Source organism: Amblyraja radiata, chromosome 22 (assembly GCF_010909765.2).
Source record: "Amblyraja radiata isolate CabotCenter1 chromosome 22, sAmbRad1.1.pri, whole genome shotgun sequence".
NCBI classification, from domain to species: Eukaryota; Metazoa; Chordata; class Chondrichthyes; order Rajiformes; family Rajidae; genus Amblyraja; species Amblyraja radiata.
Genome location: NC_045977.1, coordinates 32022807 through 32050487, shown reverse-complemented (window position 1 = coordinate 32050487; position 27681 = coordinate 32022807). Strand labels below are relative to the sequence as shown.

At 42.9% G+C, this 27681-nt stretch overlaps 1 protein-coding gene across 1 annotated transcript in view; it reads left to right on the top strand.

Annotated features, from left to right (window-relative positions):
• llgl1 (LLGL scribble cell polarity complex component 1) overlaps nt 1–27681 on the top strand; it is a 91530-nt gene that overhangs the window by 18826 nt on the left and 45023 nt on the right. The window contains exons 3-6 of the mRNA XM_033040226.1: nt 20009–20090; nt 21950–22080; nt 25080–25238; nt 27443–27641. Of these exons, the coding sequence (XP_032896117.1) occupies nt 20009–20090; nt 21950–22080; nt 25080–25238; nt 27443–27641 (571 nt within the window). The remainder of the gene's footprint in view (nt 1–20008; nt 20091–21949; nt 22081–25079; nt 25239–27442; nt 27642–27681) is intronic.

Genomic DNA, 27681 nt, shown 5'->3' with positions numbered 1-27681 from the left:
AGTCTTTCTTCATATGAAAGTCCTGACATCCCAGGAATCAGTCTGTACTCCCTCTATGGCAAGAATGTCTTTCCTCAGATTAGGAGACCAAAACTGTACGCAATACTCCAGGTGTGGTCTCACCAAGACCCTGTACAACTGCAGTAGAACCTCCCTGCTCCTATACTCCAATCCTTTTGCTATGAATGCTAACATACCATTCGCCTTCTTCACTGCCTGCTACACCTGCATGCCTACTTTTAATGACTGGTGTACCATGACACCCAGGTCTCGTTGCATCTCCCCCTTTCCTAATCGGCCACCATTCAGATAATAATCTACTTTCCTGTTTTTGCCACCAAAGTGGATAACCTCACATTTATCCACATTATACTGCATCTGCCATGCATTTGCCCACTCACCCAGCCTATCCAAGTCACCTTACAGCCTCCTAGCATCCTCCTCACAGCTAACACTGCCCCCCAGCTTCGTGTCATCCGCAAACTTGGAGATGTTGCATTCAATTCCCTCGTCCAAATCATTAATATATATCGTAAATAGCTGGGGTCCCAGAACTGAGCCTTGCGGTACCCCACTAGTCACTGCCTGCCATTGTGAAAAGGACCCGTTTGCTCCTACTCTTTGCTTCCTGTCTGCCAGCCAGTTCTCTATCCACATCAATACTGAACCCCCAATACCGTGTGCTTTAAGTTTGTATACTAATCTCTTATGTGGGACCTTGTCGAAAGCTTTCTGAAAGTCCAGATATAACACATCCACTGGTTCTCCCTTATCCACTCTACTAGTTACATCCTCGAAAAATTCTATAAGATTCGTCAGACATGATTTACCCTTCATAAATCCATGCTGACTTTGTCCAATGATTTCACCACTTTCCAAATGTGCTGCTATCCCATCTTTAATAACTGATTCTAGCAGTTTCCCCACTACCGACGTTAGACTAACTGGTCTGTAATTCCCCGTTTTCTCTCTCCCTCCCTTTTTAAAAAGTGGTGTTACATTAGCTACCCTCCAATCCTCAGGAACTACTCCAGAATCTAAAGAGTTTTGAAAAATTATCACTAATGCATCCACTATTTCTGGGGCTACTTCCTTAAGTACTCTGGGATGCAGCCTATCTGGCCCTGGGGATTTATCGACCTTTAATCCATTCAATTTACCTAACACCACTTCCCGGCTAACCTGGATTTCACTCAGTTCCTCCATCTCATTTGACCTCCGGTCCCCTGCTATTTCCGGCAGATTATTTATGTCTTCCTTAAAGCGCTTTTTCACGGGGCGACTTGACGCAAGATGTAACCAGAGTGAAGTGGTCGTGGTCTAGCACGATATCACACGATATAACGGGGGGTAGATAAAGAGTTCCCACGGTACTCGGCATTTCTGTTATTTGTGCGAGTGACTTGTCCGTCTCCCGAGCTTTCGCGTTAAATCTTGAATGAACATCGTGAACTACACGTGACACAAATGATGTAACTTTTTTTTTCACACACTATAAATATCCACCCTTGGTTGAATTAGCTCATTTGGAGACATGTTTTACTGTGTATGTGGGAGACACAGATGGACTGAGCACAGTACCTCGGTCTTACTGTGTGTGGGAGAGGGGGAGAAAGAGACGTACACTCACAGAGGCAGAGTCTCTCAGCCTGTGTAAAAGGGAGGGAGGGAGAGAGAGAGAGAGACACACACACAAGGTGGATGTGAAATCTCACCTGCCTGTTTCAGTGACAGACACCCGCCGCCAGTAAATGAAGACACCCCCATCTGTCTCCCTCGACTCCCCCACCTTTCCCTCACAACTCCAGTCCCGTCCCGACCCCCTGGGAAACTGAAGGGAGCAACAATCAACTGCTGCCTGCCCGCTGATATGACAATAAAGGCTACTATACTTTACTTTATTTTACTGAGTTAAAGAGTTCCCACGGTAGACTGTAAAACTGGGACCCTGGTTCTGGACTCCCCCAACATCGGGAACATTCTTCCTGCATCTGGCCTGTCCAATCCCATAGATACTGATTAGACCGGTATCTATTTATTTACTTTATTAATGATTTCAATTAAATATTGGGAACATCAGGCCGCAAACTTTATTTCTTGAGTGTTAGTGCTGGACTTTGACTCGACCTTCCTAGTTAGCCGGCGCCTGAGACTGAGCCAAGCAATGTCCAGACATGACTTCAACACAAAGTGATGGAGGAACTCAAAGGGTCAGGCTCGTCCAACGCTCTGTGTTTTGCTCGTGATTCCTGCATCTGCAGTTCCTCGTGTCTACAGACCAGAGTTGCCACTTGACTCCGAGATGACCATCACAGAGCATACGGAAGATAGACACGAAATGCTGGAGTAACACAGCGGGACGGGCAGCATCTCTGGAGAGAAGGAATGTGTGACGTTTCGGTTCGAGACCCTTCTTCAGAGTCTCGTCCCGAAACGTCACCCATTCCTTTTATCCAGATGCTGCCCATCCAGTATTTTATGTCTGTCTCCAGTATTACTGTGTCTATCATCGGCGCAAACCAACATCTACAGTTCTTTCCGACACATTAGAGGATACCGTCTCGCCATCACTCGGATTACCCGCTTCATTTCCATAACATTGCCACCTCTCTTTACTTTGCTTACTGAAGCCTGATCCTTGTCACACCCAGTGCTCTATCGCCCAGCCTCTCATCAATCGGGTTCGGCCAGGAAGGAACTGCAGATGCTGGATTAAAACGAAGATAGACACAACATGTAGCTCAGCGGGACAGGCAGCATATCAGAAGGGTCTCGACCCGAAATGTCACCCATTCCTTCTCCCCAGAGATGCTGCCTGTTGCGCTGAGTTCCTCCATTTTGTGTCTACCTTGGGTTTATCCAGGATCTCCCCGTTGATGTCCTAACTCGCTTTGGTTTGTTATTATTGTCTCATATCGAGAACCAGCAGATACAGGTTTAGGTTCGGGGGGAATGATTTAATGAGAGCCTAAGGGGTAACTATTTTACGCAAAGGGTGGTGGGTGTATGGAATGAGCTATCCGTTAAGGTAGTTGAGGCAGGTACTGTCGCAATGTTTAAGACGCATTAGACTGAAGCATGGATAGGATAGGTTTAGATGGTTATGGGCCAAACGCGGGCAAGTGGGACTAGTGTAGATGGGACATATTGGTCGGCGTGGGCAAGTTGGGTCGAAGGGCCTGTTTCTACGCTGTATGATTCTATGCAGGGAATAAACTTTTGTTTGCGTGCTATACAATCATATCAGATAATGCTATACATGAATATAACCAAGCCACGTACAGTCTGAAGAAGGGCCTTGACCCGAAACGTCACCCGTTCCTTCTCTTTAGAGATGCTGCATGTCCCGTTGAGTTACTCCAGCATTTTGAACCATCGAGTTACTCCAGCATTCTCTTTAAACCGGCATCTGCTGTTCCTTCCGACACATGCACAAGAACACCAGGTAGAGCGAAGAGGAAAATACCAGAGTTCAGAATATATGTTTTCAGGACAGTTCCAGGGGGAAAAAGTCCAATGTCCGCATTGAGGTAGGTTGGTAGGTCGGGTCAGTGCCCAAACGAATGGAAGGAAGAACCGTTCTGAAGCCGGATAAGAATAGGTGGTCGGCGCGGACTCGGTGGGCCGAAGGGCCTGTTATCTAAATGGTGGCCGACTAGGAAAAGGGGAGATGCAGCGAGACCTGGGTGTCATGGTACACCAGTCATTGAAAGTGGGCATGCAGGTGCAGCAGGCAGTGAAGAAAGCGAATGGTATGTTAGCTTTCATAGCAAAAGGATTTGAGTATAGGAGCAGGGAGGTTCTACTGCAGTTGTACAGGGTCTTGGTGAGACCACACCTGGAGTATTGCGTACAGTTTTGGTCTCCAAATCTGAGGAAGGACATAATTGCCATAGAGGGAGTGCAGAGAAGGTTCACCAGACTGATTCCTGGGATGTCAGGACTGTCTTATGAAGAAAGACTGGATAGACTTGGTTTATACTCTCTAGAATTTAGGAGATTGAGAGGGGATCTTATAGAAACTTACAAAATTCTTAAGGGGTTGGACAGGCTAGATGCAGGAAGATTGCTCCCGATGTTGGGGAAGTCCAGGACAAGGGGTCACAGCTTAAGGATAAGGGGGAAATCCTTTAAAACCGAGATGAGAAGAACTTTTTTCACACAGAGAGTGGTGAATCTCTGGAACTCTCTGCCACAGAGGGTAGTCGAGGCCAGTTCATTGGATATATTTAAGAGGGAGTTAGATGTGGCCCTTGTGGCTAAGGGGATCAGAGGGTATGGAGAGAAGGCAGGTACGGGATACTGAGTTGGATGATCAGCCATGATCATATTGAATGGCGGTGCAGGCTCGAAGGGCCGAATGGCCTACTCCTGCACCTAATTTCTATGTTTCTATGTTTCTATCTCTAAAATCTGAAGTTAGGTAATGTCTAAAGGAACTGCAGATGCTGGTTAATACGCACAAAAGGACACAAAATGTTGGTGGAACTCAGCAGGTAAGTCAGATCTGGGAAGAAAAACATAAAAAGCTGGAGTAAGTCAGCGGGTCAGGCAGCATCTCTGGAGAAAAAGAATAGGTGGCGATTCGAATCGGAACCCTTCTTCAGACATCCTAATCGGAATTGAGTCTGAAGATGTGTCTCGTCCCGAAACATCACCTATTTTTCTCCAGAGATGCTGCTTGACTCGCTGAGTTACTCCAGCTTTTTGTGTCTGTCTTCGGTTTAAACCAGCATGTTCAGTTCACTCCTTACACGGGTCTCTGGAGAACATTGATTGGTAGCGTTCCGGACCCTGCTTCGGAAAGGCATCGATCGCTAGTCGGCGAGGACTCCGAGCTGTATCTCTCAAAGAAGTACATGTGAAAAATTTCTCACGGACCATAAAAATGCGGGGCCTTTCAGTAAAGTTCCTTTTAAAGTCCCTTTTAAAGATTATAGTTATTTTCTTGAATCTCATTAACATAACTCATGAATAAGTTGATGTCCATATGCGGATGCAAATCTTTATTTTTTAAATTCAATCCCACAGAAGACAATTTTTACTCACCTTCTGTCCCCTCTGTCCAGCTTCTGGGTTCACCGTTCGCAGGAGTTCCCACGGTAACCGCAAGAGTTATTACGGATATCGCACGGATATCGCACTGGCCACTACGTTCATATAATGTTGCAATGCTCAACCACAAGTGTACAAGTCACTCTTGGAGAAATTCAAACTTGCTTGAATTTTCTCCCGAGTCACCAAGTTACACGATTACCTGCCATTAGCGCCACGGTGGTCCACGAATGCCGTACTGTTATCGCACGAGGTTCCCACGATGTTAAACCCTGGTTAACTCTTGCGTCAAGTCGCCCCGTGAAAAAGGCCTATTAGTGAAGACAGAACCAAAGTAGTTATTCAATTGGTCTGCCATGTCCTTGTTCCCCATGATCAATTCACCCGTTTCTGACTGCAAGGGACCTACATTTGTTTTAACTAATCTTTTTCTCTAATCTTTTTCTCTTCACATATCTTATCACATATCTCTTATAGAGGTGTATAAAATCGTGAGAGGAATAGATCGTGTAGATGCACACATTATTGGAGTTGTACCTATTTTAAAAAATGACAACATTCAGAAGGGGAGTTAGTAATTGTCTGCTGGTTAGATTGGCATTAGGAATAGCGTTTTGGGAACTTGGATGATGGCCAGTTTTAGAAGAAGTATTTGTATTAGAGAATGATTTGAGATTCCTTTGTCAAGTGTGGTGATTAAATGAGATCCAGGAGTTTGTACTTGTGCACTGAACAGCTTCTTGGAAATTGAACATTATCTATTTTCTGAGCATTACTTCTGTCTAAGCAATTGTTCTGTTTGGCTGTAGCCGGATCATTTTTCTGCAGAAAATTTGTGGTGAGGAGTCTAGGGTGGTGATTACAACTTGTTATGGAAGATTTAACAAACAATGGTGACTACTTGCAGAATGACAACTGTTTGCAGCTTTGTCTCTGTGACACCATGTTATAGGAAAGATATTATCAATCTTGAAAGGGTTCAGAGAAGATTTACGAGGATGTTGCCAGGATTAGAGGGTCTGAGATAGGGAGAGATTTAGTAGGCTGGGTCTCTATTCCTTGGAGCTCAGGAGGATGGGAGGTGATCTTATAGAGGTGTATAAAATCGTGAGAGGAATTGATCGTGTAGATGCACAGAATCTCTTGCCCGGAGTAGGGAAATCGAGGACCAGAGGACATACGTTCAAGGTGAAGGGGAAAAGATTTAAAGGAATCTGCGGGGTAACTTTTTCACAAAAAGGGTGGTGGATGTATGGAATACGCTGCTAGTTGAGGCTGGGACTATTCCAACATTTAAGAAACTGTTAGACAGGTACATGGATAGGACAAATTTGGAGGGGTATAAACCAAGCACAGGCAGGTGGGACTAGTGTAGCTGGGACATGTTGGCCAGTGTGGGCAAGTTGGGCCGAAGAGCCTGTTTCCACACGGTATATCTCTATGACTCTCTTAAGGTGCAGAGTTTTTATGGTTGAGAGAGAAGTGATTGTTTGGAGACTTTTAGTAAATTTTTCATAGGTGGTTTAGCTGACACTAATAGGCTTGATTTCTGTATGCTCTGCCCTGTTCATTTCCTGGTGCTGTTCCAAATGAGAACCTTCAATTGGTGCAATCAAAATAATCAGATTCTGGCCTTGGGTTTTAATTGGAAGGCTGACAGCTCGACATTGCACATTTGGAATATAGAGGCTAAGTTGTTCTGTTAACTGGCTCATGAAAATTTCTATTTTATTTATAAAATAAGCTATTTGTAATTTTTTTTAAAGTACAAAACAAAAACAAATCAAAAATTCTTCATACATTCTTAGGTTCTATTACTGGCAGGCTCACGGAAATGTTTTTTTCCAATAAAAAATATATACAAAGCATGAGAATGTGCAAACTCTCTTCTTGTTTTCAGTGTCTACATTCAGTCGTGTCATTCTCAGTCTTGTTCGCACTTATCTTTATACATAACACCCTTGCCATTCGTGGTCCCCTGGGTTGGTATCCCTTCTGTTGTTTGAGGGGTGTTCACGCTAGACCTTTCCGCTCAATGTTCAGCAGCAGAAAGACCCTGGACTGGTCCTTCACAGTGGCTTGACGTTGGCTGCACCAAGCTTCAGTGCATCCCTCAGCACGTACTCCTGCAGTCTGGAATAGGCCAGTCGGCAACATTCCCTGATGAACATCTCGCTGTGCTGCAAGTTTCGGCAGTCCAAAGAGCCTCTTTCACCACGTTGATCATCTTCCAGCAGCACCTGATGTCCGTCTCTAAATATGTATTTGGGAACAGCTCGTAAATCAGAGAGTCCTCTGTTACAGAATAGCTCTGGATGAATCATGACAAGGACCTGTGCATCAATCTCCAGACCTACTCTGCCACACTCCACACTCCGTCTCTGTAACTGCGGTCCTGAGGGCAGCACTGCATCGGTAGTAAAGTTCCAATGGTGCAAGAAGGATATGACTGGGAGGGCCCCTCTCTCTATTAGCCATGTTGGTGCTTCAAAGGTCAAAGGTTTGAAAGGTCTTTTATTGTTGGTGAGATCTGGCGATGAGGCATTTCTCTAGACAAACTGGGCAGTCTGCCCGGGGAACCATGCCACAGGCTCCATCAGGTCCTTGTCCTGGTGTACCTGCGGGATGTTTTGTGCGTGATGCACTTGTTGGTCTGGAAGAACTTTTCCACAAAGGACAGGTGGTGTGACACTGTCCAGCTGACTGGTGCTTTGCGCAGCATCTATGCCAGACCCATTCTTCACAAAACCAGGGACAGGTAAAACCTCAGCAGATAATGCCACTTTGTGTCTATGTGCTTTGGCTCAACGTGCAGCTTAATGCAGTGATACACAAAGGTGGCCATCAGGATGAGGGTAACGTTGGGCACCGTTGTGTGTGGACGTGCATCGTGACTCATTGGACCTGTTGCATGTTTGATCCCCAGATGAACTGGAAGATGACCCGGGTGATTGCCGAGACAAAGGAGCAGGTAACGGGCCACACCTTCACAGTAAAGCAACCCCAAGAGCACCCCACACCTGAAACATTTCCTTGTTATTGAGAGGGAGCGCTGCATCCACAATCTCAATTTTTGTTTGACCGTGGCTACCCACTCCAGCCAATTCTTGTTGCGTATCTTGGCCCCTCCGAACCAGATCCCCAGCACCTTCAGGCAGCCGGACCTGATGGTGCATGGGACAGGAGAACCAGTTGTCGAAGAGCATGGCCATGCCCTTCCTGTGGTTGACGCTGGCTTCTGATGCCATCTCAAACTGGTCGCATATGCTGTTCAATCTGCAGACTGGCTGTGGATCTGAGCAGAAGGTAGCAGCATTGTCCATGTGTAGGAAGGAACTGCAGATGCTGGTTTAAACTGAACATAGACACAAAAAGCTGGAATAACTCAGCGGGTCAGCCAGCATCTCTGGAGAAAAGGCATAGGTGGCATTTCGGGTCGAGGCCCTTCTTCAGACATTGTCCATGTACTGGGAGGTTTTGATCTGAGTGCTCCCTCTGCCTGGCAATGTCATCCCTCTTATGCTCTCATCCCTCCTGATGGATTTAGCAAAAAGTTCTATAGAGCACACAGACAATGCTCGTGGAAATCTCAATGCTCCATAAACAACTGTTGTTCCTGCTCGCATTTGAAGTTTCAGCAGGACCTGACAAGCTAAGTCAAGTTTCCTGCACCCTCATTTCGCTGCAGGGGATGCCACTTGAGTTTTCTTGCATCCCCATTGCACTCCAAACCAAACCAAAGACTTATTCTCTGAAACAATGCATCATGAAACCATCTGGGAGGAGCTGATTGTTAGCATTGTATAATAGGACAGGGTTAATTAGTAATCTGATTGTAAGAGATCCTCTGGGAAAAATAATCATTGTGACAGAACTCTTTATGCATTTTAAGAGATGTCGGTCAGTTAGCAGCTTTAGTCTTAAAGCTCAATGCAGCTTGATGTGCATAGTGTGAGTGGTGCTTTGGTTAAGGTCGACTGGGAAATTGGATTAAAAGATTTGACGGATAAACGATGGAAGCAGAGGAATGTAGGGACAGGAGCTGATTATAAAATCCCTTTTACTATTTCTGGGATGCCTGATGATTGGGGGAGTTGGGAAATGTCAACAAATGAAAAATGTCAATGAAAGAAAATTGAGATTTTGCTGGTTCATTTTGGCAACTTTATTCCAGAATTGCCCAGATGTAATTTTGTACATTTAATTCCAGTATTCTAGCAACTAGTAAGATTGCCAGGGATTTGTATACTTTTGGGTTGCGCAGAAAGTGTGACGTGTTTTACCTTGACTAAATTGAATAGGCTCAATGGATTGTGTGGTCTACTCAACCCCTCATTATGAACAATTTCTACTTGAGTAGAAATGATCGAGGCTTCAGAATATAAAACCATTCCAGGAATGGGTGTCATAATGAGGGGAGAAATTGCACATTTTGTATGGATCATACATTTTTATGGGTGTTGGTGCTCCATTTACGATTCATGCTGCTCCATCTAACATTGCAGATTAAATGTGCCTTCATGAAAGGTTTTTTGCCTCCCCCAGGAGATTACGAGGTTCTTGGGGTGGAGAGGGGTGATAGCGGTATAAAGGGGAGGGTAGTGTCTTGTGTTCTGTGTCTTGTGTCTACTGTTTGTGGGTAAGTGTGTCTGTTTAGTGTTCAGCCATGAGCGAATGGCGGTGCGGGCTCGACGGACCTGGTGGTCTACTCTCGCACCTACTTTCTATGTTTCTATGAAAGGAAACTAAAATTCGGTTAGCAAAATCTATGGCTACAAGGAGTACATTGTTGGAAACCTTTGACACAGAAATGAGAACCTTACAAACTAAGATGCAGCATTTTGTAATCTGCTCTTGCCTTGTTTGAATTTTCCTCTCAGCCTTGAAGTTGCGCATTTTGCAGCTATGTTTTGCCTTTTCCAGCATCTTGGTTGTGGCTGCAGGCAGCAGTCTCTTCAAACAATGTCATTATGTCACTATATTGCTGAGTTAAAGTAAGTGGATAACTCATCTGAAAATATTAAGACAAGTTCCTTTTTTTTCCCTTTCTGTCTCAGCCCAACCCAAATGTACTTTTTCTCTACAGGCAGTTTCTGGCAGACATTTTGTGTAGAACTGTAATGATGTGACATTCGTGATTTGCCAAGTGATGGATTATGGCACTTGGCCAAACAAAGCACTCTGCAGATGCTGCACAGCCTCCCTAGTGAGTAGCTTCTCCAATCTGGCCCTAGAACACTTCATGCCCTAAAGCTAAGAAACAACTCCAACCTGCATGCATGGTTGCTTTTGAAATATACCAGTAACATTTAATTGTTATGGTTAAGCAAAGTTGTAAAAGGTGTCTGTAAATCTGCAACATTTTCATAACGCTGCTGTGATCTCTTGCACCGGATTGATCAGCACTGCCTCGTTAATGAGCTATTTATTACTTTTGTGAGTTGCCTCGGCAGTGGTTTGGAGTTTCTCTGGAGGTAATGCTCTTTGAATGCTTGTTACTTCCAAAAGCAGGCCTGATCACTCGGCTGACCCTGTGACCGGGCAGAACAGTACATTGAGATTTGCAGAATAGGAACTTGGTTCTGCCAGAAAATATACACTCAACAGGCGCAGGGAGCCCCTTAGGCTTCAAGCTGCCTTGCAATATCCTGTAAAACAGTGAGCTTCACACTTCTTGCTATTTTCTTTTGCAACAGCTGGAGGTTTTTATTATTCCAAAAATGAGAACTCTTGTACCACAACAAATTGTTAAACCCCAAAATAAGTGTCCAATGGAAAGTATCTACGTGCTCTGTGAGCACTGCCAGTTTTATATTGGTGAAAATGTATGTAGTTTTTTTCATTACACTACTCCTAGTCTTGCTTTGGGCACTGGAGGATCTGAGATTCAAAAGAAATTTTGAATTTTGAATATGGCAGTGTCATTTCATAAGATCACAGGGAATTAAATAATGAAAGGTAAATGCATGTTTATGAACATGCTGCTGGCAATACCAGCAACTAGGCACGGCCTACGACTGGATTGAACTCCCCCCTTTTGGTGTACAGAGAAGGTCTGTAGTAGATCTTAAATGCCAAAAGCTCATGGGTCATGGTAAAGAAGAAGGATCTTGCCCCGAAACGTTACCCATTCCTTTTATCCAGAGATGCTGCCTGTCCCGCTGAGTTACTCCAGCTTTTTGTGTCTATCTTGGGTCTTTTTAAAGTTCCAAATGGAGCTCTCTGTGCAGAAGGTTGACAGTGAGTTTCAATTCCATTTGTACCAAAGAGACTGATTGTTGAATGTATTTTGCACCCTCCACACACTATGGTATGTTAAAAGATTTAGGCAATCTACCTCGTATCTGATCTATTTGGATATACAATTTTGGATATACAGAGGTTTGGGTATTTAACAGTGAGATTTGGTACAGTGAAGGGTTAAATGATTTGATGGAATAAGCAGAGTTTAAAGAGCACATCTTTGCAGAGGGTGAATGATAGGAAGCTGGACAGGAGAACAAAAACATTGCCATCAGGAGCAGTTAGAAATAACTTGATGTATTGGAGGTAAGGCAAGTGGCCTTCACCTCCATGTTCCAATAAGGATACCTTTGCCTCTACATTGTGGAACTTGGAGTTGAGAGGTGTTAGAACATTGCTGGCCTTATGACCAAAATTCACATTTCATTCCATCACATCAAACTTAATGTATAAAGTATTATTTAATGAGAAAAACTGCTTTTGGAAAAACGGGTCATGTTGCCGGGGAACATTTGCAGGGAATGTTCCACTGATGGCTTTAGTTTGAAAGGTTTTAATTAGCCCAGAATGCAGTAGAGTCCTCTTCAAGCCAACTTCGTAATGTTTCAAAAGTAAATATTCTGTACATTCCAGGAATCCTTTGATAGGAAGACACTTGGAACAAATGTCTCTAGTGTTTTTGTAAAAGTTTTTTTTGATTTTTTTTCTCTTGTAAAGTGTATAATAGAGTTTTATTTCACTGTAATTAACTGCATATGGTTCCTTGGTGGAGTCACATTCCTGTAAAAATCCCCCATAATTACCTTTCTCAGAGTATCATGCTGTGTTGCTGTTGGCTGCTCTGCTTTGTTGAGAGACCAATCACTGTACTTGCCCACTAACAAGGGAACCTAAAAATGCTTCGAATAACATTGTTTGATTAAAAAAAAAAGTCTGCTAACAGATTCCAGATGAAGCATAGGATTTGTTTTTAATTGCTTCCCTGCGTTTTTGTTCTCTCTGATGCTGACTCTTGTTGAAACACAGTTCCGGTGTTAGCAAGCATCAGTACATCTCAAGACAAGTCTTCTTATGACTCTTGAGTGTTCGCAAGCAGTTTGAAATCAGATGTGACTACACCTAATTCTGGTCTTGAGTGCTACCACGTGAGTAGGGGGACTGGAAGAGGATAGGGGAAAACTGCAGTCCTCACTGCCTTTGTCGTCTTATTTAATGGAAAGCAATTGCAAACATTTCATAGATTGACCATTTACAGCTTATGCTGCTTGATCAATAATAACATTACAAGGGATGTTGCTAGGATTTGCAGATTGAATGCTGAGAGGTGGTTTCCTCAATGGGGAAAAGGCATAGAATTAGGCTTTTAAAAAAATTAAAAAAAATTTAAGCACCCATATAAGATCTGTAGAATACATTTCTCAACTGAGCAAAACCTATAATCGAGAGAGTGGATGCGAAGTTTTTGAATACATTCAAGATTGGTTTTGGATAGTAGGAAAGGGAAGTGAGGAATATAGGATGTGGGCAACAAATTTGACACAATCACAGGATCAGTCCTAATCTAACACTGACTAGCAGAGGACCAGATACAGTGAGGTTAACTGAAGATAAACACAAAAAGCTGGAGTAACTCAGCAGGTCTGGAAGCATCTCTGAAGAAAAGGAATAGGTTATGTTTCAGGTCGGAACCCTTCTTCAGACTGAGTGAAAACAGTCAGTCTACAGCAGGGGTCGGCAACCTTGTTCTGCAGAGGGGCCAGGACGCATATCTGAGCAGATGGCGGGCCACATCTACCATGGATACATGGATCCCGCCCCGGATGGCAGGCATCAAATCACGTGTTCACATAGATCCCGCTCCTTCGAGGGTGCCACCCGGAGCACTGGCCCCTAGTTACGGGCCCTCACGAACATGGTGTACCTACGGACCATTGCCTATTGACAACCCCGATCCCGACAGTGAAGCCCAGGCACAGAAGGTGAGTGGCCGTGCCGGCGGCTTAGCGCAGGGTGCAGTACAGCCAGAGCTCGGCGCTACTCAGCGGCTCCGCCATTGCAGCCACCACCGCAGGCCTCCTTTCGTCATTGAGTCACCGTGGTCTCGGGCCCGGGAGGTGCCGGAGATGATGGAAGTCTGCGGGCCGGATGATTACTGGAAAAAAAATACACTTGCGGGCCTGATAATTTTGGGGTACGGGCCGCATTCGGCCCGGGGGCCGTAGGTTGCCGACCCCTGGTCTACAGTGTGGTTAACTGTCAGCATTTGTCCTGAAGTGTTGGAATCATCTGTTTGGCTATTTGAGGTCATTCATTAGTTGTAGTAAAATACTTCATGCTGCTTCATGTTTTGTGGAAAGGCCAGATTGATGGTCCAAAAATACTCAAAGCAACACAAGAGCCCCAAATTTCCGTAGAGGATCGTAATTTATTAAGATTTCTTGGGTTGTGGGCATCACTGGTGTCGTCCGTCCTTCATTACTCCTGATAAGTACATATCATTCACCGCATATCATAGTATTTATGCTGATGGTCTTGCGATGCATTTGGATAGTGTATTCCAGGATTTCGACCCAGTGATGCAGGAACAGTGACATATTTATAAATCAAGGTGGCGTGTCACCTGGGAAATCTGAAGGAGTCTGTTCCTTTCTACCTGCTGCCCTTGTCCTCCAGTAGTAGCGATTGCGATTTTAGGAGTCACTTACTCCCAGATGTACAGAAGGTGCTCGTTCAAGCTCACCCAATAGCTTGGGTGAGTATTACCCAATGCAATACATTTTGTAATGACACACACTGCAGCTTTTGTATGCTGCTGGTGGAGTGAATGAATGTTGTAGATAGTATGTCCATCAAGTGGATGCTTTGTCCTGGATGGTGTTGTGCTTCAGAAGAGTAGTTGATGCACTTATCCAGGCAAGTGGAATACTCCCGGCTTGTGCCTGGTGGATGGTGGAGATACTTCAGGGTGTTAGGAAGTGAGTAATTTGCTACATCCTATTCAGACCTACTTTTGTAACCACAGGTGGTTGGTTCAGTTTAGTTTCTGGTTGGTGGTAAGTCCCAGAATGGTGTCAGTGTGAGACTGATAGATTAGTGTGTACTTAATCATTGCCTTGCATTTTAGTGGTGCATATGTTACTTGTCATTTATCAGCTCATGTTTCATGTTGTCATTCAAGGGGAAAAAAGCTAATCTAAAGTAAAAGGATGCATTAGGGTTAGAACTTTGGTCTGATCATCAACAAGTTCCCAGCACCACTCATCTCTACAGGCCTAAAGTGCTTTATTTGAGTTGTCACACACATAGTAGGACATCGATAGTTCAGCAAACATCTCCATATCTGACTTTATTATGGAAGGTATTTAATTGAAGCATTTGAAGATGGTTGGTTCAGATGTTGCTCTGAAGGACTTGTATATTGATGCCCTGGGGCAGGTATGATTGTGCAGACAGTCATTCCAATCATTGAAGCTTTGCCCCATTGACACTCATTTACTTCAGTTTTACTCGGGCCTCTAGATGCTGCATTCAAGTGCAGCCTTGAGGTTGAGGCGAGTAACTTTCTTCTTGCCTCTGGAATCCAGCTCTTTGGTTCATGTTTGGACCGAGGCAATTATGGAGTCCGCTGCTCTGGGCCTGACAGAAACTAGCTGGACATCAATAAATTTTAGTTGGAAACATGAGATTGCAGATGAAAAAATAAACTTTGGGTTGATTTCCGCAGGTCAAGCAGCATCTATGGGGGGGGGGGGGGGGGGGGGGGGGGTTGGTGGTAGGGGGGAATAGTTGGTCTATCGGTCAAGACTCTGTGCTGATGCAAGGTTTCCCCCCCAAAATGTCAACAATTCCTTCCTATCCCCAGATGCTGCTCAATCCCTTGAATTCCTCCTCTAACTTGTTTCAGTGGATTAGTTAGTTGGAGATTAGATTAAGCTTGAGAACACTGTAGGCAGCAATTTCCATCACTCTGAAGTTAGGAGAGTAGTTGAAGAGTTTTATTGAATTGAATGTGCCCCCTTGTCTTGTGTACAGACATACCTGTGCAAATTTCCATTGTGGGGTAGGTGCCAAAGACTCCACTGGATCAGCTGGATATAGGTGCTGGCCCTAAAACACAATCAGTGTGCCGCAGGGGTGCTTGGTTGTGTAACCTTTGTATCTAACTTTTTCATGATAGTGTATGGCATGAATCAAACTGGCTGGTCACTGGTTTTTATTATTATCAGATCCCGGGAGGAAGTTGAGAAGTGCTGAATAGAAGTCTTTAACTAAATATGCACGTTTTTTGTGCAATTTTAAACTTCTGTAAATCTCAGCTTGAAACATATTCAATGACTGAACAAGCACAGCCATCTTGGGACACGAATTGCAAAGATTTGTAACCCTCTATATGAGAACAAAACTTCAAAAGGTTTCTAAATGTCTGACCTAAATCATGAAACTATACTCCCTAATTTTGGACTTTTTAGCCAAAGAAACATTTTTCTCATCAATCAGAAGCTAAAGCCATTACAAAATCATGTTTCTGTAGGATCATCTATCATTACTCTTACACCAGCTGACAAAAAAATAATATTATTCTTTCTAATGTAATGTCATAAAGTCACTTAAGAAGGGCAGTAAGGACAAGCCCTGGGACTACAGGTGGATGAGCCTGACATCAGTGGAGGACAAGTTTCATTTGGAGGTACAGGGTGGAAACTGGCTCTTCGGCCCACCAAGTCCTCGCCGACCAACGATCAACCATGCACTAGTTCTATGATATCCCAGTTTTGCATCCTGCACACTCGGTGCAATTTATAGAAGCCAATTAACTTACAAACCTGTACTTGTTTGTAATATGGGAAGAGACTGGAGCGCCCAGAGAAAACCCATGTGGTCACAGGGGGAACGTACGAATTCCGTACTGACAGCCCACGTAGTCGGGATCGAACCAGAGTCCCCAGTGCTGTAAGGCGGCAATTGTACTGCTGTCCACTGTGCCATCGTTATTGGATTCTTAGAAACATAGCCTGCCAGCATTTGAATAGGCACGGACTGTTTAGGTAGTCAGAATGGCTTTATGTTTCATAAATCTGAGGGTTTTATTTTTAAGCGGTCACCAAGAGCATTGGTGAGGGAGGGCAATGAACATTGTCTATATGGACTTTGCAAGGTCCGAAGAAGGGTTCCAACCTGAAACACCACCTATCCAAATTCTCCAGAGATGCTGCCTGACTTGCTGAGTTACTCCAGCATTTTATCTTTTTTGGGCTTCAGCAAGGCTTTTTTCAAGGTCCCGCTGATAGGTTTGTCTGGAAGGTTAGATTGCATGGAATCCAAGGTGAGCTAGTCAATTAGATTGGCTTGGAGGAAGGAGTTAAAGGATAGTTGTGAAGTTGTTTTTCAGATTAGAGGCCTGTGACCAGTGGTATGCCACAGGATTGGTGCTGGGTCCTCTGCTAATTGTTACAATAATTGTTAATATTAACCTTTTGGATGTAGGTTACACTGTTAAAGCCCTGTCCCACTGTACGAGTTCATTCAAAGAGTTCTCCAGAGTTTGCCCTGATTCAAACTCGGCGATTTACGGTAATTGCCGCTCGTCGGTACTCGGGGTTGCACTTTGAATGTCAAACCAGGGCAGGAAATGGTAGTCCTGGAGCATGTTGCAGGACAGAGATCTGGGAGCACAGGTGCATGGTTCCCTAAAAGTAGCGAGTCAGGTGGACAGTGTGGTGAAAAAGGCATTTGGCATATATGTCTTAATTGGGAGGGGTAATGAGCACAAAAGTTGGCACAACATAATGCAGATAATACCAGCTGGTGAGACAGCACCTTGGAGTACTGTATGCAGTTTTGATCATCCAGCTATAGGAAGGACGTAATTAAAGCCCCTGTCCCACTTTCCCGAGTTACTCACAAATTCTCCGGAGGTTTCCCCTTAATTCAAACTCGGAGAATGTCCGTAGGAGTCCGTAGATATTTCGTAGCGGCTCGTAATGCCAATTGTAGGTACTCGGGGCATCAGGTAAGTCGGGACATTTTTTTAGCATGTTGAAAAATGTCCACGAATAAAAAAAATAGCCCCGAGTACCTACGGCTGGCTATTACCGTAATTCTCCGAGTTTGAATCATGGGGAAAACTCGGGAGAATTCGTGAGTAACTGGGGAAAGTGGGACAGAGTCTTTAGTAGGAAAGCGTACAGAAACGATACTGCAGAATGTCACCTGGGCTTGTGAGCGCGAGTTATAGGGGAAGGTTGAATAGGCTGGGACTTTTTTCTTTGGACATAGGAGGCAGAGGGGTGACCTTACTGAGGTGTACAAGATCAAGAGGGGCATGGATAAAGTGAATGCTCAGTCTTTTTCTCAGGGTGGAGGGGGAATAGGCATAAGATGAGAGGTGATAGATTTAAGAGGGACTTCAGGGACAATAGTTCCACTTGGAGGGTAGTCCTATTCTGGAATGAACTACCTGACAGGGGAAGCTGCAGAAGCACATTCAATTGTGACTTTTGAAAGACATTTCGACAAATACATGGATAGGTAGGGTTTAGAGGGTTGTGGGCCAAATGCAGGTAAATGGGACTAGCTTAATATGGTCAGCATGGACAAGGTGGGCCAAAGGGCCATGGCTCTAATTATTTGCTGTGCCTGCTTGCTGATTTTGATTTATGTACAACGACACCTAAATATATTTGTCCACCAGCATTTAAGAAACTTTGTTTCTGTTCTTCCTATCAATGTAATCAATATTTCCTAAATATACTCCATCTAGTTCTCCTTATTTACCCTCGTGGTCACAATCTTTAAAGAAAGCCCAATAGATTTGAAATATATGGGTTTTCCCTTTCATAAGAGCTTGTTAATTCTGCTTAATAGTGTTTGTTCTTTTGCTAGCTCCTTAATAGTCAATTCTAGCAATTTCTTGCATAACCTTGCTTCAGTTTTGTAATTCACAGTCGCACACTCTCTCTGCTTGAATAATGGTATTTTATTAACTTAAAATTAAACAATTTAATTAAAAAAAACTTTTTGCTGGGTCACAATAAGATATCCACTGCCTCTTTAGCCATCTCTTACAGCCCTAACATTTTGTCCTTCATGTCTGGTGGATTTTGTCAACCTTTAACCCCATTAGTTCTTCCAGCACTCATCACTGATAAAGTTCCCTACTGTAATTATCCCCATGGCTCCATGCTATATTTGGGATGCATTGCTGTACTATATGTGAAGACAGGACAAAGTTGTTAATGAACATCTCAAATAATTCCTCATCCGATTCTCCTATCTCAACCTTATTTTATCTGAGTCTGAAGAAGGGTTTCGGCCCGAAACGTTGCCTATTTCCTTCGCTCCATAAATGCTGCCTCACCCACTGAGTTTCTCCAGCATTTTTGTCTACCTTCGATTTTCCAGCATCTACAGTTCCTTCTTAAAAACTTTCAATGTTATTGTTGACTTCATTATCTCTTTTTGCGCCCTTGTAAAATTTAATTAATTTTACTAGATGACTCCATTTCAATTTTTCTGTGATCCTTTGGTTTTTAATCATACAATCTTCAGGTTTACTTCAGTTACTTTACACACCATTATAATCCAATACCACTCTCAATTTTAAATAGCTGCTGGTAGAATATTTCCCCATGAAGCTTTTATTTTTGCATGGAATGTAATTTAGACATTTTTAATTTGCATAATTTTTCATCCACTCATCTCATCTAATTTTCTTACTCACGGTGATAGATTTGTACCTACCAAACATGATTATGCAGTTAATATACTTCTATGAAAGGGGAGATCATATATATTTCAAATTTATTGTACCTATCTTAGTTTCAATTTTGAGTTAACAAATGTAACATGGTGTTAAATATTGGCAATAAATTGATCCAAAGGTAATCATAATTAATCCAGTTTCATTGTATCGCGATCTAAAACAATCTTTTTCCTGGTTGGCCTGCTGCATTTTATTTTAGGAAATTGCTGTGATCCACTTATACCCTGGAGGCAATTTGCTGCGGCTGATTAACCTACCAACCCACATCTGAGATGTGGGGGGAAACCAAGGAGGTCACAGAGAGGACGTACAAATTCCTCACAGTCTGCAGTAGAAGTCAGGATTAAACCTGGAACGCTGGAGCTGTGAGGTGATTGCTCTGTTAGCAGCACCACTGTGCTGTCAAAGGACTTGCTAGTGAAGAAATAACTGCTTTTGCATTTTTACTCTTCGAGATACAATGTGGTAATGGGCCCTCACCGAGTCCGTGCCGACCAGCGATCACCCCTACACGAGTTCCATCCTACACACACATGTCAATTTACAGAAGCCAATTAACCTACAAACCTGCATGTCTTTGGAAATGTGGGAGGAAACCGGAGCACCCGGTGAAAACCCACGCAGTTACTGGGAGAACGTACAAACTCCACCCAAGCAGCACCTGTAGTCGGGATCAAACCCAGATCTTGGTGCTGTAAAGCAGCAACTCTATAGAGCTGGTGTGCTACAATGCTGAGAATTATACTTTGCATTCTGTACCTTTTCTTTTGCTCTACCTATTGTGCTTGATTTTGGTTTGATTGTATTTATGTATAGTATTATCTAAATTGCTTGGATAGTGTGCACAGCAAAGCTTTTCACTGTACCTTGGTACAAATGAGAATAATGCCAAATCCTATGTTTCATTTAATTATGACAACTGTACTGTTCCTTAACCTATGTTTTAAGCTATGGTGTTCCAGGTGTGGAGTTTACAGGGCTACATAAAGAAACTGGCACAGTGACACAGATGCACTTTCTACATGGACAGGTATGCCAACATTCAGAATTGGGCAAAGAGGGGAAGATGGAGAGGGGAAATGGTATTGTTTAGAGGCTTGCTTTGTATTGTTTGAAGAGTAGGTACCGTAGTCATTGTTGATGCTTCAGTGCGATTATGGGGAAAATGGCAGGTGAAATCTAATGTAAATGTGAAATATGCCAACGAACAGGGAAAGTAAGCAACGTTTATGCCAAAATAATAAAGAATTAATGCTGAAGCCAAGATTGACCTGGAGTCGTCATAGACCAATACAGAGCAAGAATTGACAAAACAATAATATGTTAAATGACAAAATGAAGATACTGGATATAAGTTCATTGTTTGAGGTGACCTCCAAAGGATGGTGGACAAACAAATGCTGGGATATTTGTATCCAAATGACGATGAACTTTGCTATACTACAGTCCATGCGTGGAATAAACATTTAGCGTGTGGAATAGAGATGTTAGCTTCAAAGTCAACCAGTGAATTAAATAGCGAAGTGCATACTTAAGGTATTTCCAAGCACATGAACTAGTTTTGTGACAAATGGTTTTTCTAATCCATAACATCCTGGTCTTGACAGGTGGTCATTATTGAGATGGGTTAATGACAGTGCAGCAGAATACTGAGTTTAGTGCAAAGGTTTGTTTAAGTAATGACACACCATTAATGTAATGGGACAAAAATATCGGTGCTACCAACAGCATCTGGATAAAGTTACATAAACAATGCATAATTATCAATATTGATTTGTGTTTAGAACATGATCATTTCCTGGAGGAACTATGGATTTATGTCATTTCTAACTCCAGTGTTTCACTGTTCTCTCAAACAAGACTTGGTGTTGTTGCTAAGTGAATGGCCTGTCATAGTTAAAGTTATGTTTTTAAATGCAGTGTTCCTCCTCTTTATTTATGGGTTGACGTGCTCAAAGAGGATGGTGTGCCGGGTCACTGCCACTATTAACTGCATTCCACTAGCTTGTTCAGTGCTGTGCTTGCTGGCGCATCCACAAACAACATTCACTGTTGCTTCCCCTCACCTGCATTTCTAATTAGAAATGGGCTCTCCCATGTCCAATTACCAAGGGGCTGATTAGCATCACTGCACGTGAGGCAACCGAGATGGAGATAATCGGGTTAAAAGGGACAGTTCTATTGCTACACCCATAAAGCCTCCAATCAGTCGATTCATTGTCTTTAACTGAAATAAAAGTAATTGATGGAAGTACTCAGCAGTCAAAAGAAAAAAAATCGTTCAACTTGACAACCCTTCAGCACTGGGAAAAATGAGAAAATAGGCCTATTTACATTTCCAGAGAAGGGTGATGGATGGTGAGAACAAAGGCATTGTGTATAATGGACTGGCGATGAAAGCAAGATGGATGGTATTGATTAGGAGAGGCTGCTGATAATGGCAGATGCAAATGTAATCAGAGTTCAGGAGACGGGAAAAGAGTCCTACTGGAAGGGAGATGCAGTGCACAACATTTGTTGAAAATCTGAATTTAAGGAGAATGGCGGGAAAAACAAATGTCATTTTGTTCTATTAATCTCTTTCCTCTTTTCACTCTTAACACATCAGTTTTCTAAATATTTCCAAGTTCTGAAGAAGGATCGAAGCTAGGCACAAAATGCTGGAGTTACAGGCAGCACTTCTGGAGAGAAGGAATGGGTGATGTTTTGGGTCAAAACCCTTCTTCAGACTCACGGATCGTTAACTTGAAGCATTTATTTTGTGTACTTTCTCCTCAGATGCTGCTTGACCTGTTGTATATTTGTTTTTCTTCACATTTCCAGTATCTGTGGCTTTTTCTTTATTGTTCGTCTTTGTAATTCACTCTGTTTGTACCTTTCCCTTGCCAGGGTCGCCTGCTGTCTTTATTGGATGATAATACCATTCACCTGTGGGAGATTAATCAAAAGAACTGCTATTGTTTCCTGGAAGAGGTCCGAACTTTCAGACTTCCTGGGCGGCCTGGATTTGATGGCGCTAAGTACGAAAAATGAATCTTTTGTTTTGGTAACGTTCGTAACGTGGCACAAGGAAAAGATTAGCAGATTACTGTTTGTGTGTTGATGGCACATGAGTAAGATTATGTTTGAAGTGACAATCCTATTTTAGATTAATACTTAAATTTATTGTATTGCTTTCTTAAGAATTTCTGCTGGTTGTTCTGAGAAAAAGGCGTTTCAGATGTTGATAGTAACATTGGCAAGAGCGGATGGGAATAATGAATAACGTGGCCAAATAGAACTCTGAGACATTGAGATAAGGGGTTTCTAATGTTGGGTTGTGTGGAAAATCACAACAAAGATTGCTGGTCAATGGACAAAGATTTGGAAGGGAGCAGTTGTATGTTATCAGCAGTACTCTGACAGTGAGGACTTGTTTCCAGCAGGTTTGGCAGAGTCTGAGTAAAAGGCACTGAAGTTCCATGTGCCATGACATGGTTATGGAGAAACTGAGGCACCAGTGTTTGAAGCTTGCTGAAACTGAATAATAATCAGTCTTCAATTCCCTACTATCAATGTCCAAATGATATTGTTATAGTTTGTCTTCGATTCCTGGGCAGTGGGCAGGTGCTATAGACCTGCATGGGAAGGTAGACGCTCCCGACCCCACAAGTCTCGGGCAGCTGGGGCTCGTCAACCTGGGAAGGCAGTCCATCTAGGAGAGGGAAAACTCTGATTTAAAACCTCCACTGCCTTGTGGCCATATCCAGTCATGGAAAAGGCTCCAGGAGTAAACCTAAGAAAATGCCGAGTTGGAGCCCCTAAGGCAGTTTGTTGTTGTCTACAACCTCGCTCTGGCAGCTCCTGCGACGGCGCTGGTTGCCAAACCGTAACGTCCCTGCTGTTCCTTTGGATCGATCAGCAACGTGGAGAGGGGGGGGGCATGCTGCATGAGCAACAACCTGTCCTCCGTATGACATCGGCCCAGTCTTGCATCCGACCAGGATACATCACCCATGGTCAGTCATGACCGAAGGGGGCCTACTACTACTGTCTCCGATTTGAGGGTGCAATATATAGTGATGTAATAAAAAAATGCTTATCAGATGCACTGATACACAAATTACTGATGGGCAACACTTTGCTCTGTTTCCGTTTTGGATCCCCGCCCAGTTGTAGTAAATTTAAAGTCTTTCACGTCCATACTTTTATGTGTTCTATCCCCCAAACAATACTTGATTTGTACAGGTTGATTGAGATTAATTGCATCACAATTGCCTTAGTCGCAGAGCAGATTGTGGGTTAAACATTTAACACAAGTGCTCTGGATGCTCATCCATTACCACTTGCTTTCTGTCAAATCTACTAAGTGTCTGCCTCCACCCTAGCTTTCAAGTGTCGAGTCCAACTCAGCATAAATACTAAGTCTGTTCGTGTTCAATTTTTTATTTATTTTTTGCCATGAATCTAATTTCCCTTGCCCACTCCACACCCCTCTGCCATTCAAAGTATTACGCATCATCAAACATTTTATAACTTATCCAAAACACAGTGCTGCTTTTTAAACAAAACCTGCTGTGCCTTGAGCTGCTTTCAGTTGGAAACTGTCTGCTGAAATCTTTTATGAATAAACAATGATGTAATATTTTTACTTGTTCACAATTCCTCTTGTGTGAAATTGCATTACAGCATCCTTCAGCTAGTTCAATTCATTCCATGTGTTATCAATCAACAACTGAGAGCACCGGGTACCCTGAAGGGTGTTGCCTGATCCTGAAGCCTGCCTGCAATGCTAGAGATTTTTATTCCAGAATTAAATTTGCTTCCAGCTAAGCTAATCAAGTGTAGTTACAATATCGGCAACACCGAACAATGAGGAACATTGTCCAGGTATAACCTGGACCTTAAAGTAGGGAAAATCCAATCTGGTTTATTACCAACCCATCGCTTGGCTCTGCATCAACCAAGTGAAGATGTCACTAACTTGACTTTCAGTTGGTACTTGTATCTGCTCACTGATGACATTTGCTGGTTGCTGGGACATTTTATCTCTAGTTTGCATTCCAGCTTGTGATCCAAACATGAATGAGAGAGCTGAATTTGAGGGAGAGGGCAAGATATCAAGACAGCATTTGACCAAGTATGACATTCAGAAATCAAACGGAATGCATTGATAATTATCGGAAATCCCTCCATTGCTTTGAGTCTTGCCTAGAATAAAGGAAGGTGGTCATTGAGGTTATGAGAAACAGGCGTAAGAGTTGACACTAGCACAGATGTGCCTGAAGAAGGGTTGACCAAAAATATCACCTATCCATTCCCCCCCACAAATGCAACCTGACCTGCTGAATTACTCCCGCAATCTTGTGCTTTACTCAAGATTCTAGCATCTGCAGTTCCTTGTGTCAGCCATGATATTGAGTTGAAGCGGTCTGGTGGTCTATTCTTGCTGCTATTTTTGTGTGTTCTTAATGCGATTGGTGGTAAATCATCTCAGCCAATGAACTTATTATGAGTAGTGTCCTCGGCCCAATTATCTTCAGTTTCACATTAGGATAGAAGATGTATTTATTTTAGTGTAATAAAGAATCGGGCACTGTATAGAGGTGGGCAAAGGTATTTACATGTAGTTGAATGGGTTGATTCTCGTGCAGTTTGTTTTCATGTTTGTTTATTTAGCATGAAATGAAGGAATTACAGATCATGGAAATCTACAGTTATTTGTATACATTGCATCTTTTACAGTGAATTTACCATCCAGTGAGGTCTACCTTTAGTTAAAGGAGAGAGATTTCCAATTGGCATGGGTCGCTGTTAATCCCCATCCTAGTGTTCTATTGTTTCTGTCATAGATGAGAACTCGAGAATACTCTTTTTATTTTCCTGTTGTTGCTGGTAACTAAATTAGACAAATTTAATGTTGGGATATTGACGCTCTTAATAACATTTTTCTAAAATGTTGAAAAACTAGTGGGATTCATTGTTTGCTATCGACAGATCACCAGCATGCTAAAATGTCATTATTTTTCTTCTAATACAGTGCTCCTCCCAGCATTACCAGAATTACTGTGATCATGTTGAAGTCTTGCTCCAAATTGGCATGTTTAGGGACAGAAGGCGGAGGTGTGTACTTCCTAGAATTGCCCTCAATGCAGCTGTTGGATGACAGAACTCTCCTTCAGGATGAGGTCCTCCAAGGGTAAGTGTTTACTCTGGGCTGATATAAACTCTAACGCGGTTGAATGAATTATAAGCTGATTTCTTCCCCCTCTCATTCCATCTATACTGTGAAAGTTTGGCCTCTGGGAAGTTTCTATCCCTTTTCTCCCCTTTTCATTTGGGGAGAAAAGCGTTAGAAAGGAAGAAGAGGGTTACATTAATTTTCTTGACACTGCCTGTATTTTTGAATGAGCTTGGGAATTGGTTTATTCTGTGGGAATGAGCAGGATAAATTAATCTCCCTCCCTCATCTAGCTCCATTTGCCCGTCATCTTTCCACTCCTCCTTGGTCCACCAACCACTTCTCACTTCTGTCTCGCCGCATTTCCTCTCCTCTACACTGACTATCTCCACTCAATCCTGATGCAGGGGCTAGACCCGAAATGTCAACCATTTCTTTTTACCCACATGCTGCTCAACCCGCTGAGTTGATCCAGAAAATTGGTTATTGCTAGCAACAACATTCTATCATCTGCAATCTTCTGCACAAGGCCATTAACTCTGTCGTTTGTTGTGTAGCTAGGAATGTGAATGAATATTTTTATTTCTGGAGCAGCGGACTATTTCTGAAACAAAAGATGAAATAATCGGTAACTATATTTGGTTTCTTATTTCAAATGCTGCCCTCATGAGACCTCATCATATTAAAACCCACTTCAGTTGGCTGTAATTTGTGCTCTTTTCTCCCTGGTGAGATAAAAAGAAGACTCATCTCCTGGTGGGAAAATAACCAATATTGAAATCCCTGGAGGACGCTGGCAAAATGCTTCAGTATGGAGTGTGTAGTCAACTAGGCAAATTATTACAGATATAAAGGTTTACTGAGTCCTTTGCTTTATAATATGTCGATGTTTCTTAATGATTGTAATGCAGACAACATTGTCTGAAGAAGGGTCTCGACCCAAAACGTCACCCATTCCTTCTCTCCAGAGATGCTGCCTGTCCCGCTAAGTTACTCCAGCTTTTTGTATCTGTCTATTGTTCCTCCTGCAGTGGAGAGATGTGTCACAACTTGTCTTTCACAATATTTCAAATGCACTGTTTTAATCATCCTGCACCTGCCTTCAACTGTGAAATCATCATGTTGGGCATTCTTAGCTTGTTCTCCTTTTGGGCATTTTTTCCACTTTTCCAAGCCATGTGATACCTAGAGGTCAAATAATCTTTGTTCATGCAGATAGCCTCATGAGTTCCTTGTTTGGTTGTTGGCAGTACCGACTTTCTTAGACTTAGATGATACCTACTGTTCCAATAAACTTCATTAATGTTTTTTTAAAGTAACACATGCTTGTGCCACAATTACTTCTGTTTACCAATCCCCTTGTGCTGAATTGGTACAACTTCCTGCCCCAGCCTTTTGAATTGACAGAAATTAAGCCATAAAGTGTGACCTTTGAAGTTTTATCACATCTGGCGCTTTGCTACTGATAACCACTAAGTAAACGTTCCAGAGTCTGGTTGATGCACCATTTACCTCGCTGGGTTTGTGAATCGGAGTTTATCATGCAGGCACCTTCAAGGATTGTGTATTTTGCTATTTCCTAAAATGTTTTGATTCATTGATTGGATAACTTATGGTGAAGTAGGAATTGTGTGAGAATATTACATGTAGTACTATGATATATTTCAGCTCCTGAATTCAGGGAATAAATTTATCTGAACGAATAGTAGTGTGAATGTATAAATGCTCAACAAGAACCTGACCACACTAAAATTTGGGAGGTAATTTCACGTGAACTTTGGCAAACGTTCCTGCCAAATTACTTTGAATTGGCTTGTTGTAGGGTTTCACTATTTTATAACTAAATGTTATGCCATTGTGGAAGTGGCAGCCTATTGTAGGGTGATAATGTTGTGTATGTTGTGTATTTGGAGTAGCAGGCTAATCTACATGCAGTGTTTACTCCACCCAGAGCCCATACTGAAGTGCAACATGTGTTTAGTGCAGCTTTTGCATGCAAATGTGAACTTTACTTGAAATCGTAATAATGCTGCTGAAGATAGACACACAATGCTGGAGTAACTCAGCAGATCAGGCAGCATATCTGTAGAAAAGGAATCGGTGATGTTTTGGGTCGAGACCCTTTTTTTGCTGAAACAGACTGCTTGTGCAGGGGATCTGGTGTTGGTTGAGTTGCCTTGTTTCTTTGCGGAATGGTAGTAATTTCCTGCTTTGCTGTTCAGTGTTCCAGATGATTACAGATGTGGGAAAGCTCTGGGGCCAGTTGAATCTCTCCAGGAAGATCCAGCTGATCCAGACAAGATACTGATAGGCTACAGCAGAGGCTTGGTGCTCCTGTGGGTCCAGAGCACTCGACAAGTGGAGAACCTGTTTCTAAGCAACCAGGTACCGAGGGGAATGGCAGCACTGAGAGTGCCCACATGACACTTGATTGTGAAATTCAATGTTAGAGTTGAGCTTG